Source organism: Leuresthes tenuis, unplaced genomic scaffold (genome assembly GCF_036924035.1).
Source record: "Leuresthes tenuis unplaced genomic scaffold, fLeuTen1.0.hap1 SCAF_14, whole genome shotgun sequence".
In the NCBI taxonomy this organism is placed as follows: Eukaryota; Metazoa; Chordata; class Actinopteri; order Atheriniformes; family Atherinopsidae; genus Leuresthes; species Leuresthes tenuis.
The window spans coordinates 32,458,149-32,474,809 of NW_027325368.1; the positions used below are offsets into that span (position 1 = coordinate 32,458,149).

At 39.3% G+C, this 16,661-nt stretch overlaps 1 protein-coding gene across 2 annotated transcripts in view; it reads left to right on the forward strand.

Moving 5' to 3' along the window:
• sdr16c5a (short chain dehydrogenase/reductase family 16C, member 5a) overlaps positions 1-16,344 on the forward strand; it is a 39,007-nt gene extending 22,663 nt beyond the window's left edge. For both annotated transcript variants that reach the window (XM_072363513.1, XM_072363514.1), the window contains exons 4-7: positions 75-174; positions 1,000-1,144; positions 1,736-1,861; positions 14,918-16,344. In XM_072363513.1, the coding sequence (XP_072219614.1) occupies positions 75-174; positions 1,000-1,144; positions 1,736-1,861; positions 14,918-15,014 (468 nt within the window). In that variant the 3' untranslated portion in view covers positions 15,015-16,344. The remainder of the gene's footprint in view (positions 1-74; positions 175-999; positions 1,145-1,735; positions 1,862-14,917) is intronic.
• The last annotated feature ends 317 nt before the right edge of the window (positions 16,345-16,661 follow it).

The following is a 16,661-nucleotide window of genomic DNA, read 5'->3' on the forward strand; positions in this document are numbered from 1 at the left end:
GTGTCCTTGCATCTTAATTTTTGGTTGTGCATTTTGTTTCACAATTTACTTGCTTTCTATCTCTTTCTTTACAGACCTACAAGGCCTTCCTTCCTGCAATGATTGCCAACAATCACGGCCATCTGGTCAGCATTGCCAGCTCTGCTGGTCTTGTAGGAGTAAATGGATTGGCAGGTGTGTCCTCTTTTAATCATACAATTCATGCCACTAAGTACAAGTAAAATAATTTATACCAATTTAAACCAGAAGCAGTGTGAAAACTAATTAAGCTTCCATTTGAATTAAGTGGGTATTAGCACACAAATGCTGCTAAATGCAAATGATAAATTGATCATTACCAAGTCTGAGCACCTGTAATAAAGCAAAAGTTGAAAATATTATATTATTTATATTTCTTTCTTCTAAAAGGGCTACAATAAAGTTTACGTTTCTCAATGAAAAGTGACCACTGAATTCTTGCAATTAAAGCACACACACAAAAAAGAGACAAGAAAAGTGGTAAGGAGATAGAGAAAATATTTCTAAACTTCTTCCAGAGGCTAATTCAACATGGAGTGTGGCAAAAGATGATGGTCGTTCCCAGTCAGATGTGTCTAAAATTTAGAGCAAGTACAAACAAAATGGAAAGATTGGAGAAGGGAGACAACTGAGGAAGACATCAAAGTGTCAGGATAGATAACTTAAAGCCATATGATTTGAAACTATAAATCGTAAAACAAAAGAACTGAAAACAGCGTTTGTGACGGATCTGTCAGAAATCTGCTGGCAAAAATGGGATTTACTTACTGTGGGCTAAAGAGAAGCAGTCATGGACTGTGATGATTGGATGAAAGTCATATTCAGTGATTCTTTTTTTAATTGCCAGAATAGTGTGTATAGTATGCCTTTACTAAAAGTCATTGCTTCAAAGATTGTAACGTGCTTGCTTGTCTTGAGTTTGAGTGCACTCATTTCTTAACTTTCTGCTTGGATGTAAATTGATGATTTCTCTTCTTGCAGACTATTGTGCCAGTAAGTTTGCTGCAGTGGGCTTCGCGGAGTCAGTAGGTCTGGAGCTACTGGCAACAGGAAAAGATGGGGTCAAGACCACCATTGTGTGCCCCTATTTTATCAACACTGGAATGTTCGATGGATGTCAAACCAAGTAGTTTTTTTTCCTTTCTTTTCAAATTGTAAATTAAATGTAACTAGCATTCATGGTAATTTGTATGCATTTACATATAAACTTCACAGTATATCCTGGTACTTATCATTATGTACAGAAGTGACTGATCAGGATGGGAGAAAGGGATGGACAGAGGTTGGGAAACCATTGGGGCATAGTGCTGGCATAGATATTTGAGGCAAGATTTGTCCAGTGTTACAGTGACAGAAAGAAAGCCCATTGGAGATGGAACAAAACAAGCTCAAACCAAGTGGCCTTATTGACAACTGTCTTAGAGAGATCTCCAGCAACCTGATCTATTTACACATACCCTTGTATAAACAATAGCTATGAGGAATAAATTAGTGACCAAATAAAAAAAATCCTTAAAAGTACCAACACTACAGTCAGAGGGCTCCAGGGAAGGAGAGAGATGGCGAAGGATACTGCAACTTTGTTACCATTTTGGGGACGGGAAATGTAAAAGGGAAAAGGAGCAACTCCTGACTTTTGGGTTTAATGTAGATCACAGATCACACAAATCAGCATAGTATTATCTCCTAATCGTTCCCCCCCTCTTTTTTTCATCAGATGGCCAAGCCTGCTGCCAATTCTGAATGCAGACTATGTAGCCAAGAAGATTATTCATGCTGTACTCACAGACCAGGTCTTCTTGCTGCTGCCAAAGAGCATATACTTCATTGCTGCTCTCAAGAAGTAAGTTTCTACCTTTTCTGTTTTGTTTTTTCTTTTAGACTCAGAAAAACTGGGACACAGCTCATGGTTGTAAATCTATTTTAACTAATTCGATTTACAACCAAATTGTGTTTTACAACCAGGATTTAATAAGCTCTCAAGTCCTATTTGCAGCTCAGTATAGAGAACCGATGTCTGCCAATTGGAACTTTAGTGGTTCATTCGCCAGCTTCTACTTGTTGAAGCACAACAGACTCCACTGAACCCCACATTGCCATGTAACGTCTGTTGGTGGAATCATGTGACTTATGTTTTCTGATAGTTTTTTGGTACTAACTCAACTGAGGTTCAAAGCAACCTGAAACCATGTTGAAACAATGCAGAGTGCTGATTGGTCTATGAGAATCATCACCTGTGGGTGTGAACAACTCTCTGCAGCATTGACACAGTTCCTTGTTCCATGAAAGACAATTTCACAATTCACAATTTAGGTCACAGATGTCTTATTTGTGTGCGCGGATTGCGTACTGTGTGTATGTCATCATGATGTCTCCTGAAACATAGTAAAGCCTTCTGAAATAAAAGTCTGTCAGAAACTCCATCCATCCAATTCCTATACCCATTTCAACTAATTTAGGACTGCAAGGGGGGCTGGAGCCCATCCCAGCTGTTGGCTGAGAGGCAAAGTACACTTTGGACGAGTCAACGGTCTATCACAGGGCCACACAGAGACAAACAACCATGCATAGTCACTCACTGTTAGGGTCAATTTAGAATTCACAATTAACCTATTAGCCATGGTTTTGGATGGTGGGAAGAAGCCAGAGTACCCAGAGAGAACCTATGCATGCACTGGGAGAACATGCAAACTCCACTCAGCCACAACCCCAAACATCCACATGGCTCCAGTTGGGATTCGAACCAGAAACCCTCTTGCTGTGAGGCGCTAATGGTGCTAACCATGGTGCAGCCCCTGTCAGAAACTCATTCCGTGCAAGATTTGCCTATATTACTTACTTGTAAGTTACTTTGGAAAAAAATATCTGTTGAATCAATGATACAGGCAGGCACACACTCACAACTAAAGCATCATTTGTGTCTCAGCAGCTTTACAAACACTGCAATGATAAACAGCTGATCCTGCCTACAGTCACTGTATGTAATAGAAAATTAAGCATTGAAGAACCTTGCAGAGTTGAACCACACTGTACCACACTGCACCAGGTCATGGAACAATGCCATAATAGCATCATGGACTGCATCCTGAACTCCATCAACTTCTGCGAGGACACAAACGTCCCAGCCAGCCTGTATGCTGTCCAATAACAAATCTTGGGTCATCAGTAACATGAAGTTTCTGCTTACTAAAAAGCTTTATGAAAAGGCCTTTATGTCTTATGACAAGGAAGAGTTAAAAAAGACACTCCATGAACTGTATTAGGAACTGAAGAAGTGTAAAAACACATACATGAAAAAGTTGGACAACAAGCTAACAACATCACAGATCTGTGGACTTGGGATGAAGCATATCACAAGCTACACTAAAAAAGACCATCAGCATTGGTTTTTAAACATTTTTAAACATTGGATCCACTGCTGGCCCATCCCACTCTCCACCAATCTTGACACCTCCACTGTCATTGAACCACTCATTCACCAACAGCCTCTTTAAGTTCCACTGTCAGAATGCTTGAGAAAATCATTCATTCATTTCTCTTAACCAAAAAAAAAAACAAGCTGCTTCTCTTGGACTTTGCTTGAGAGCGGAAGTCCAAACATTGAGATATACAGTCATTTAACAAAAGGTATAATATGAGGTGATTAATAACTCAGTCACTAATCCAGTATAGCATTTTGCTTACTTTTTCTTTTTTGTGTCTTGTGGGGTTTGTCCAAATGCTGTTCGTTGGCATTGTGATTCAGATGTGATAGTTTCTCGTTCAACGTTACTTTCAACCAATCGACATGTGACTATCGCATAATGTCACCTCTGATGGCTACATGCTGTTAGCATGTTAGAGCACTTCAATCAAGTCCATCTGTATTGGTTGAATACCCAAACTCCTTCACTCTGTGTGGGGCAGCATTGGGGCAGACTGACATGTACATGGAGCCAAAAGGCCACCCTTAGTCTTTAAAAGCAAAGATGGGTAATCCAAAACATTCACGATACTTAAATCTTGCAGTAATTGTTAGAATAACAGTACAGCTGCACCCAAAGCAGAAAAAATAAACAACAGAATGGAGATACTTCTCTTCCTATCTGGGAATGCAAGCTTCGTATGTAAATCCACCCCCAGAACTATGCCTACCTTCTTTGTTTTGATGCTTGCTCACTTGGTCAGCAATTTGGAGGTGTATTGACAGGGTCAGGATGGACAGTTTAGGGCTGCATGATAAAATTGCTTAAGAAAGGTTCAACTCACAGGTTTTGTCAGTGTTCTCCTCTGTATTTCTAAACTGATATTCTTGTACAGGCTGCTTTGTCAGTGGTGCACCAGGGCTTTTAGTAATGAAAAAAGTCACTATTTTGAAAAGACTTGAATCTGAGTACATAGACAAGTTTATATGAGAATTTAATAATGCTTATTTACCCCACATTGTCATAATGCTCATGTGACTTTTTTTTTGTTTGACATAAGTAAATGCACCTAGAGTCAATTCCCCCTTAAGGATTAAATAGTTTCAGAGAGTGCACTTTAGGTAAGCTTTTTTACCCCTCAATGTCTTTTAAAAAAAGATTGTTCAAAAGAAATTCTTGTTCCCCCTTCTTCATTCTCTAGTCCATTCATTTGAAGATCAAAGCCATTATTCTCTATTAGAAAGATTTTTGTTTCTTGAACACAGCTTACATAAATGAATGTACTTCTTTGCCTGTCACCTCTGTTCATTTCACATAAAAGCTATTGTATTCAAGATTTTAATGATGTGTTGTATTATCCACCATTTCTTTGGTTTTTCTTTGAAGACATTGTTTGAGATTCACTAGCATTGAAAAGCAGCTAGTAGTCTTAGAGACAGAGGAGACATCATCCTGACTCTAATGAATAGATTAACAAAGCCTGTTTACAATAGCATTCACTATTTGGAGCTATTTGTGAAATACATTTTTGTTCTTCAAAGGGCTTTGTGTGATGTCTGCCACTCTGACATGATGATTTTTGCATTGAAATATCAGAATGAATGATGACATTTGGTTATGTGTGGTGTATGTGTTGTCTTGTTTTTGTTACCTCTAACATTACATAATTAACTAACGTATTTTCTAACATTACTTGTTGGTCCCAGAAGTCTTCATGGGGACCACAGCCCTATCCTAATGAGGCAGAATGTTATTTCAAGGGTTCTGGGTGCAGCTCAGAAGAAAACCACTCACACCCCTTAAAATGTTCCATTACATTCCCCTATTTTGATTATGATGTATGTCATATTAACCAACCTTTAGAAGAAAAACAAAACAAAACAGATGTCAGGGCCTCGGACACAGGACACAAGCGCAGGGTCGGTTTCAAGGCAATAGTGTTTATTTATAAACTACAGGTTGAGGATCTCCACACAGAGCAGATAAAGAGGCTGTGAAACTCCTGAGCACTCTCCTCAATAACTATGGATGAGGAGGGTGCAGCTATGAAAGGTATCCAAAACAAAAACTCTCTCCACTCTAGGAGGTAAACGGAACAGGCTATGAAAAGATAACAAAATAAACTTTCAGTCTCTCCTAATGAGGCGGACTTGAACAAAAGAAGCTCTCTCGAAAACAGAGGCACTATGAAACTTTAATAATTAACTATAAGCTATATATACTATAAGGCGTGACAAGATCTCTAAAACAAAACACAAAATCACTCCACTAGAGGAAGAATCATAAAAGACGTAGGAAAAGATGCTTGTGTCATCCACAGTTGTTAAGGTAGAGGTGAGATTATGGCCTCATATAATGGGAACCGTGGCATTGCAAATGTCGCTGGACGACTCACAACAGACAACATAGGTTTTTGGGGCTCTGGACAATTTAGTGCCAGGTGGAGGTGTAGTAACACGACTGGTGAGTGATGGACATTCGGTGGATCGAGGGTAGAGATCTCCCACTCTGCAATATTTACCCTCTATGTCCTTTTGTTAATACCCCCTCATAAGCCAACAATGTATTTGGCACAGGTGATGTATGCAATTTACACCATCATGAAGATGGGTGGGTGCGTACTCAGGGGCGTATTCCGGCAAAAATATTGTCACATTGTGTGTCCAATTAGTACAGAAAGCATACGAGATAAAACTCAAAGGATCAACCTCACAAGGTATTCCTGTGTAGGTAACGGGTTGTGCATCCTTCATACAGACCACACAGGAATCACTGGACACAGACCTAACTGAGTGAATTTGGGACAAAATGGCGGCGCACAAGGCTGAACTGCAGTGTTTGCGGTTTGTTCACCGTAAGTCCTGTACAAAACACCATTCGTCTGGTTGACCTGTATTTCTCAAAATGTGACCTTGTGGTCGGAACTAGTTCCACAGTTCTTTGACAATGCATTGTACTCAAAAGTGGTTTTCTGTATGCAGATAAACGCTTGGAAAACATCAAATTCAAATTTCAAGGGACAGTAGCCCAATCAGTTTCTTTCTTGCATGTTGCTACAAATTCACACACTCCCTGCCAAAGCCAATGTTTAGGTTTTGTTAAGGAGACATGGGGATAGAAATTCTTGCTGCGAGGTGGTTAAAGACAGATTTTCTCCTTCACTACTTGGCCTGATGCAGACATGGAGTAGACATGATTTCGACTTAATCTCCGCTTTTACAACAGATGATGTGGCCCCTGAATCTAGGTAACTTGTTTTCCAAAAACAGTTAACTGAAAGGTAGGAAATGTTTTATAAACCTCTGATGTCAAATGAGCGTAAGTGTGTAGACCACCCTGCCGATTTTCATGACCACATCCTCATCCCTGTCCAACACCCTCTTTGGTAATGCTGTCCTTGATTGTAGTACATCCCACGTATATGCTCTTTAATTTGTTGGCAACATCAGAGTCTGGTTTTTCGCTCTGATTTGAGTGCAGGTGATGTGGGTCTTAATGCACTTGGAGCAGGGTCTTAGACCGGAGCGGGATCTTGGACGTGTGGTGCAGCTGCAGGCAGCAGTAGTGAATCTGCGTGTTCTGCATGTAATTGAGGTTGCTGTTGAAGGCAGGAATCAAGGTCTGGGTTCAGCACGGTGAAAGCACTCAGGGTGGGGTAGAGTGGTGCAGTTGGAGATAGAGTAAAAGAAGAAGCAGAGTTGTAGAGTATGGTAGAGAAGAGGATTTTGTCTCAATCTTAGTCAGTAAAGAGTTATCTTTCCTTTTCTGTCTCAAATCTTCTTCATATTTGTTAACCTTTCCTATCCAATATCATGTCCATTTTACACCCTTTTGACCCATATTTCTTTGACATTTATCATATTTTTCCCCATTCAGGAGGTTCAAGAATATGTAAGTTTTTACTGCCCATTCTCGGACTTGGAATGGAGGAATATTCCTTTATTACTCAAAGGACATCTCCAATGAGGGCTTTTTCTTTTGTTCACGGACTTCTGAACACTTCACGCACTTGTGAAGATTTTCTTTTTCTTTTGTTCACTCACTTTTCTTTTACTCACTCCTCTTGAACCAATCAAACTTATATACCCTTTCAAAACAAAAAATCAACTTTCCTATAGCCTCAGAATGTGAAATTCTTAAAAGGTAGGTCCCAGTGCTGGTGTCCGGAGACGGACTGGTCAGTCCTCCTTCTCCGAAATACCTGGGACGTACGAGGTTGGAATCTATTTTAATGAAATATATGAAAATAGCCATTTATATCCACAAAACGGCTTGGGTCCTCTTCTATTGAGTTTGTTGGTGTTAGGGATAGAATAATTATTAGGATTTGTGCGGAGAGCAGGGCCTTGAGGCTGCTCAGGCGAGCAAGGCCTGGAGGCTGCTCGAACCACATTTTGTTAAGAATCAGAATGTCTCTATCTAGACGATGATGAAGATGTAACAGCAATCTCAGATATAGCGGTGCCCGACAGAGATTGGGTCTAGGCCACATACACGCAGAATGATATCAGGAAGTATAAAAGGATCTCACAAAATAAGGTTATTGGGAATAAATGGTACTATTGCTATTTATATTATTTATGTTTACTGGCTACACAGTGTTATGGGAAACTAACATTACTAGCCATTCAATGTTATGGGAAAACGAGTTCAGACAGTCAAAAACAATTTTTCTTGCTACACAGTGTTATGAGAACCAAAAGATAGGATGAAGCCTCCCCCCATCACAAAAACCTTTATTCTTGCAGCTTTTCTCATAGTATAACTCTAGTTAAGTTATATAAAGTGCAGTGCGAGTGTCTGTCTGCAGGGGTTTTTAATACTCAGCCTATGGATGGGGGTGAGGATATGGGGTGATGGATTTTACAGCTCTGGGGAAGAAGCTGTGTCTCAGTCTGTTGGTGTGGGTTTTGATACTCCTGTACCTCTTTCCGGGTGGAAGAGGCACAAACAGTCCATGTCCCGGTTGGGTGTGGTCTGTGGCTATACAACTGGCCCTCCTTTGGAGGCTGTCATATATTGAGTCCAGGTGTGGGAGAGGACTCCCCACAATCCCCTGTGCCATCTTGACCAAGTCCTTCCTGTCTTGTGCAGTGCAGCTCCCATACCACACTGTTGCACTAAGACAGAGGATGCTCTCTGTTGTGGCTCTGTAGAAGTTTGACAGAAGCTGAGGGGAGAGTCTAGTCCTTTTCAGCTTCCTCAGAAAGAAGAGCTTTTGTTGGGCCTTCTTCACCAGGTGGGATACGTGCATGGACCAAGTGAGGTCAGATGTGATGTGGATGCCCAGAAACTGGATGTTGTTGGAGATGTTGTTGGAGAGGGGTGTGTTCTGTCTTCCTGGATCTTCTAAAGTCCATAATGACCTCCTTGATCTTGCCGGTGTTCACAACAAAGTTGTTGTCGGAACACCGTCCTGTCAGGTGCTGGATCTCAGGTGGTGTCATCTGCAAACTTCACAACCATGTTTGTTGAGTGGGTAGCAGAACAGTCGTGTGTGAACAAAGTGAAAAGGGCCGGGCTGAGCACACATGCCTGTGGTGTGCCTGTGCTCAGGATCAGTGTGGACAATGTGCAGTCCCCAATTCTCACCATTTGAGGCCTGTTGGTGAGATAGACTCCGATCCAGAAGCACGGGGGGACAGACAGTCCCAGGTTGTGAAGTTCAGTTTCAGCAATCGCAGTATTGAAAGCTGAACTGAAGTCCACAAATAACATCCTGACATAGGTGTTGGGATGCTCCATGTGAGTCAGGGCTGTATGTAGTGCTGGTGAGACTGCGTACCCCGTCGATCGGTTCTCCCTGTAGGCGAACTGATGTCTGTCCAGAGTAGCAGGGATGATGTCCTTGATGTGACTTAGGACAATCCTCTCAAAGCACTTCATGATCACTGGTGTGATAAGATATTTGCTGGTTGGTGTACAGTGTGACAGCCCTTGGGGTTTTTCCCCAAATTTAAGAGCACAGGAGAAGGTGGTGGGCTCAACCTCGCAGCCTCTTATTCCATCTGCGTAGAAGTGCTGATGGTTTGAATTAAGACAATAATTGGGCAAACAGCAGCTTGTGAGATGTGTCTATGAAGCAGGTGGCTGTGAAGGAAGCCAGCCGGGCTGTTATGTGAGATGATGCGAGTGCACTTTGTATTGTGAATGAACGCCTAGTCGCTTGGCCCTGGCCAGATGTTAAGGTGATGAGCTTAAACTGGAATTTTGGATACGCTTTCGGAGCGAGCAGGGTGTAGTCAGTGATGTAAAGCATCCGCTCATGGTGATGTCTTGGTGCCAAGGGCAAACCTTTAGTGCATAGAAGAGCGATAACCCATGGATCAAGGCACACACTACTAATTATGTGGAAATTATTTTTACTAGTCAAGGAGCAGACAGAAACTGATGATTGATTGACCTGAGAACAAAAAAGCTTGAAGGTGGAATCAACAAGTATCTCAAGAAAAATATATTTCAGTTCTAGGGGGCGTGTTTTAATATTTGTGTTAATATCATTATTATATCTGCTTAGAACTCTTTGGAGTTATGTTAGACCTCGGTATAGAAAATATTTTAAATTAGAGAATTTAAATTGGATCATGAATTGGCAACAGGAGATATGATAAGAGGTCACAGATGAGGCTGATGAAGTGTACGTCAACTTCTTCTGATTCTCTGAATAAACTACAAGGCTTATGAAAAGCAATATTTTAAATTTTATTATCATCTACAACAATATCTCCTGAAAAGTAAAAGAATAAAGAAAAGGATCCAAACAGTTTGAAATTGTGAAGAATTGAATAATGACTGACTAATTGACTGCTGTCTTGGTGTGTGTGTAAATCAGTTTGGTTGTGTTAATTTGTGTCACCTTTAACATATAACTTTTGTACATATAGTCTTGGACTGAATAAAAAGAGAAGCTAATGTTGGAAGAAAAAATGGGAGCTGATGTAAGTGAATGAAGGTCAGAGTTAGTTTGTTTTGGCTAACGTAGGGTTTGTGAGTGAGAAGAGAGAAAGGAGTTGTTCAAGCGGCAAAGTGCAAAAGTTGCAAGGAGGATTTTGTAAGTGGAAAGTAGGGTTTTGAATGAAAATTTAACAGAACGTCTGTGTAAGTAAAACAAAGGTAAGTGTAAGTTGTTGTCAGTCCGCTGAGTGGGTCTGGAAAGTTAAAGCTGTCCCTAAAGTGACAGACTGCTGAAGTTCAGAGGTAAAAGAAGGATTTTCTAAGTTAAAAAAAACTGGTATAACAGAGCGACGTTGCTAGAATGAAGGAATAGGATGTTGTTACAGTGATGGTCTGTGAGTTTTTGATGATTGTATTTAGTTTTCCTGATTTCTTCGTAACACTTGATACGTTTTACTGAGGTTTTATTGTTTTTATTTTAGTATTTTTGCTGGATTGCTGTGTGATCTGTATTTGTATCAGTGTTCTTTTTTAACAGTCGAGTTATGCTTGTTTCTGGTTCATGTTGCTGGTTCAAGTCATATTGCATTGGTGTTCTTGAATGCTTAAACACTTTTTATTCTGTGACCAATACAAACAAAAATCTGTGTTATAATCATATTTTTAACCATATTGTTGTAGTATTTCAAGTTTATAGAATACAATAATTTCTCCCTGTCTCCAGCTTGTAAGATTGTATTTTGGCCCCTTTCTTAATTTGTCACAAAAATAAAATAAATTCCCCATAAGAGGCTGACCAAGTCTGACTACTCTTTTCTCCACAACATAATGGTAATGGAACTAAATAAACACTGCCTTTAAAACATTTTTAGCTTTACTTGGATGTAGAGAGTGAGGCAGTGGGTATTTATTTGGTTTTAATTGCAACTATACCATTACACCTCACTAAAGATTTGGTGTGGCTACTAAGCTTAGTTCATCGTGAATAGCATTAGTGCTAAAATTGACATTACACCTAGCGCACCAGGAGGAGCTGGAGGAGTGGGTGTGTGAACAGCTCTGTCTCTATAGGCATCTGTACAACTCATCAAAACCCCAGAAGTTACAATTTTTTAAAATATTGCAAAATACCAACTTTTTAAAAGTGAAGCATGATATGAATATTGTACTTCGCTAACCCCCCTGGTGTAAGGCTGTCATTTTGTCAGTGGAAACATAAGTCTGTTTTCCTTTACTCACTTAAAAATATGCACAGTACAATAACTTTGCAGTTGACAGATTGGCTTATATAGTCAAAGACATGACATGAGCAAAAATTTCTCTCTCTCTTCGTATATATATGTATTTGTATATACACATATAGAGTCTGTTCAGACCTGCAAATACCTGGGGGTGGTGCTGGATAATAAACTGGAGTGGTCTGCCAACATAGAAGCAGTGTACAGGAGTGCCCCACTCCGTGTACAAAAACACGTCGCATAGTTGTTCTGTGTTCCATTTTCACTTTTCACTTTGCAATTTTACCATGAAAATTCCATGTAACTGCCATCAGTGATATCTCTCTGGCAGAAGACCTTTCATTGCCTGATTTGAGGTAAAGGGACTACTTACAGCTGCACTGCCATAGCAGACTTTCAACAGCCCATCCCTCATTTTCGTGGAACATCAAGTGAGCCTAGGAAAGCTGCCAGACCAGATGATGTAGAGGGCAATGTAATACATGACACCATCCCTCTCAGTCTGAAGTTGACTACAATAATCCCTGTCCCTAAAACCTCCACTCCAGACTGTCTCAGTAACTATAGACCAATTGCTTTAACTTCTGTAGTCATGAAATGCTTAGAGAGACTCATCGTTCACCACACCTAGGGCTACCTTTCCTCAAACCTTGACCCACATCAGTTTGCTTGTAAAGCTTATAAAGCAAACTGATCCATGAATTGACACCATCGCTACTGCTCCTTATGTCACACAGGCAGCTACATCAGAATGTCTTTAATGAATTACAGTTCAGCTTTTAACTGTCATTCTGCACATTCTGGTTGAAAAGCTGACTGACCTAGATTGTATTTAGCTGGTACCTTCCCTTAAATTTCTGGATGTTTGACTTATTGATGTCACTGGTCAATTCAATAATGTTGCATACTATAAACCATGGATATTAATGTATTTTTGTGTACACTCCAATATAACCATTCTGCTTCATTTCTTATATTGTAACATTTACATTTATTTAAGCTGTATGAGTGTGTGAGTGAATGGGTGAATGTGGCATGTAGTGTAAAAAGCGCTTTGAGTGGTCAGCTAGAATAGAAAAGTACTACACTTTTAGTACAAATACTAGTAGTATTATACTGCTTGTGGGTTTTTTTCAGAACACAACTGCCTGCACTTTAGTCACATACTCATACATTTGTGTTCTATTTATTATTGTTTGACCTCATAATGATAACTAATAATGTGTTAGTCCCAATTATTCATGTTTGTCCCTTCAATACACAAAAGTAACATTTGTGTGGTGTTGTCCTCATATTTCAGTTGTGTCTGTTTAATTCACAATGCTGTCATAGTATTGTTTGTGTTTGTCCAATTTATTCATGCTTGTTCCTTTAAACACACCAGTAACATTTGTGTTGATGTATAGTGGCTTGTCCTCATATTTTAGTGGTGTCTGTTTATTTACCGTAAATTCCGGATAATAGCGTGCACCTAAATATAAGCCGCATTCTTCTTTTAAAAAGAAAATCCATTTTGTAAACTGCAGGTGTCCACATTGTAATATGAGATATTTACACAGAAAGATGTTACACGTGAGGATTTTTAAACTTTTAATTAAATGCGTATGGTATCATAAACAAATACACACTGCAAATGCTTTTTCCCAAACAGTAACACCGATAGTTTTAACTTAAATACCTATCAGTAATGCTTATCAGTAATACGTGGTGTAAATGTTTTTTTTTTCCTGAACAGTGCCTGTAGCACCGCTGGTAAAAAAAAAAAAAGAAAAAATTTAAAAAGACAGTAGCCTATCAGGAAAAGTCATTGATCGCCTTCTTCATCTTCCTCCTACGCACTAAAACCATCAAGTCATCTTCTTCAGAGTTCGAATTGAACAGCCTCAGAACTTTGTCACTCACTTCAGTCTCTTTGTTGTCGCTCTCACAATCTCATCTCAGATTGATCGCCTTTAATTTAAAAGCTGCATCATCTGCATTTCTTCGCTTGTTTTCCATGTTGAAGGTGAGTTCAAATGACCAATTTACAATAATTTAGTGTAAGTGCGTTTGATTTATCGTATTATTTCATAGGACCACTGTGAACTAGTCGTTAATTTTATTGGTCTAATGTTACGAGGCAAAATGTTTTTGGCAGCATGAAAAAAAAAAAAAAAACATATATTAACCACACTGGATTATAAGCCGCGGTGCTCAAGCCTGCGAAAAAAGTAGCGGCTTATTGTCCGGAATTTACGTTTTTTAGTTTTTTTTCCCCTTGTCCTGTCCAGCATTATGGCAGCAGAATTGTAATGTGAATGCCATTTTATTCCAAACAAATTTGCTTTGCCAAGGGAAGCTTTATGAAGGTAAAGCTCCCCTTGATTCTCAAGTACTTTATTTATTTTTGAAACATCCATCCATTTCTATACCGTCAATCCGTTAATCGGGTAGCGGGTGGGCTGGAGCCTATCCCAGCAGTCATCGGGCGAAAGGCGGGGTACACCCTGGACAGGTCGCCAGTCCATCGCAGGGCCACATAGAGACAAACGAGACAAACAACCATGCACACTCATACTCACTCCTATGGACATTTTTGAAACAATACTTTTTAAATAATAGTGCTGGACCTGACAGGGAAAAAGAAAAAGAAAGAGAAACAAAACAGATAGAAAGAAATGATCGGAGAAGACGATGAAGAACAAGACGAAACCAAACAACAAGCTGCTATATCTATAGAAACCAAACAGAAAATGTCCTATGGCCTCTGTGGGGAAACCAGGTGGAAAACCATCAGGAACATCTGTAAGTAGACAAACGGATCCACCCAGAAGACAGCAGAGGAAGGAGGTTTAGGCAACCTTGTAGAACTGGGAATGCGGCCCTCCAAGTAGTCCCACCTACCCAAAGAGCTCCGCCCACCAGACATCAGTCAACACACACACACACACCAAGGCTTAGTGTGTGATATATTATTAATATGTGACATTCCAGAGTTAATTTAAGTGGTTCGACATCCTCTGTCCACTTCACATACATAAGAACCAGACCCAGTGTATTTGAAGTGGTCACCATTCATTTGTATTGCCACTGGGGCTTTGTCGTTTAAAGCAGGCACCGCAGTGAGATGAAATACCCACAGAGGATATCGGACACTATTTTGTACAATTATGTCTGAACAAGCCCCAAACTTTGTCTGGAGTACAATTTTAAGTCAGACCAACAAACTGTATTAGAAATGTGTTCTTTCAACTGTGTGAATGTTATTTTATACTCTGTGGTTGTTCTTGGTTGTTTTGCTTCATACTGACAGATAACTGGTAACAGAGACAAAAAACAACCAGCGTTATTAAGCAGCATATTTCTTTGCATTTCTCTTTGCAGCATCCTACCAATGAAGCAGGGCATTCTGCTGGGCCAATACATGGGAGCATTCAACCTCATGGACGACTTTAGAGGACGCTCCAGAAAACAGGAGTGAAAAGGAGGAGAATCAGAAAAATGACAGAAGTGGAGGGATATATTAAAACCATCCAGCGAAGTGCTTTGACTTTTCTCTGTATTTCACATCATATGACTTTCCCTGATAGCTTTGTTCTTACATTCTATCATCAGTAAAAATATCTTACTTTAGACAAAAAACATTGCTTATTCAAAAACAGTAGATGTGCAGAATATGCCTTTTTAAACAAATGTTTCAATAATGCCATGAGAATGTTTTCAAGTTTTCTTAGGATACTTCTGGCAGCCAATGTTCTTGCACAATTCTATGAAAGAAATTACTTGAAATTCCCTCATTCTTTTTCTTTATTATCATAATGAATCTTTAATGAGTCTTTAAGTTGTGTTTCATCACTGTATATACTAGACACAAAGGCTGTGATTCTCCACTCATTTACTTTCATATTCAACTGCTATACAGTACAAACTATAAAGAGGAATCACAAGGGCAAAGGGGCATGAGGCTGCAGATGTATTTTAGACACTACTTGAACACGGTGTGCTTCATAATCATGTGATTAATAGTCAATAACTTACACAATGACAACTTATGATTTAAAAAAAAAAAGAAGACCGAAACATTATTGTTTCCTGTTGGGATGAAATTTGTTTCCAGTAATTTAATCTTGTTGTTATTCTTTGGCTAAAACTGCTCTGGGCTGGAATGAGCTAGACTTATAAAACTTACCCCAGCAACTAAAAGTGCACGTACAATCTGTTCCTGTAAAGAATAGCACATCTGGCCACATGTCAGTGCTGTTAATAATCTATAAAATGTAATTAAAGATCAAAGCCACCTATTCTTAAAAAAAAAAAAAAAAACTACACCCCACACACCATAGATCCAGTTGAAAGTAATTTTGAGTCACAGGTCAACCTCTGTGTACTACAAAAAAAAAGCCTCTGACCACTTTGTCTGATTGTCTGATACTGATTATAATCCAATTTGCATACACTTAACAACAATAATGTGACATCTGCTTTTTTGGTTTTCAATATATCCATATTGCTTTTGGTAAAACAGTGTTGTGGGACTTGGATACAAAATCAATTTATCTTAATTGATCAAGATTAGTCAAACCATCTGGCTACCATTAACAAAAACTACAGCTCAGTAGTTGACTAACCTTAGGTCCAGTCGTCATAGATTTTTGTCAATGTGTTTAGCATGTGTAGAAACAGATGGGCCAAATAATTTCAAGGTTGATCTCGAGGTTTCACTGAAGATCTGCTGTACGGGTAAATTTTGGTGCACATAATCAAGGGGCAGTTCTTCCAAAGTGTACCAAAATAAAATAATACCATATTGACTGATGCATGTGGACTTGACTTATTCATCATTAGGTGTATATTTAAGCTTTTTCATTATTTGCGGATTGCATGAACTGTATACAGACACTATGTACTCTGTATACAGAGTACTAGGATTAAAATTTTAAAAGTGAAAGTTAAAAGTCCAAGGCACACACACACAGTAAGTCTGGTTGATGTGAAATTTTACGTATGGTTCGAGCTCAAAGTGCTCTACAAAAAAGCATCTTCAACAATTCTAAGCTAATTTACGACAGTGACATCTTTAATTTAGATTTGAATGTAATCAACAACTAATTTGCTATGTAACATTGTA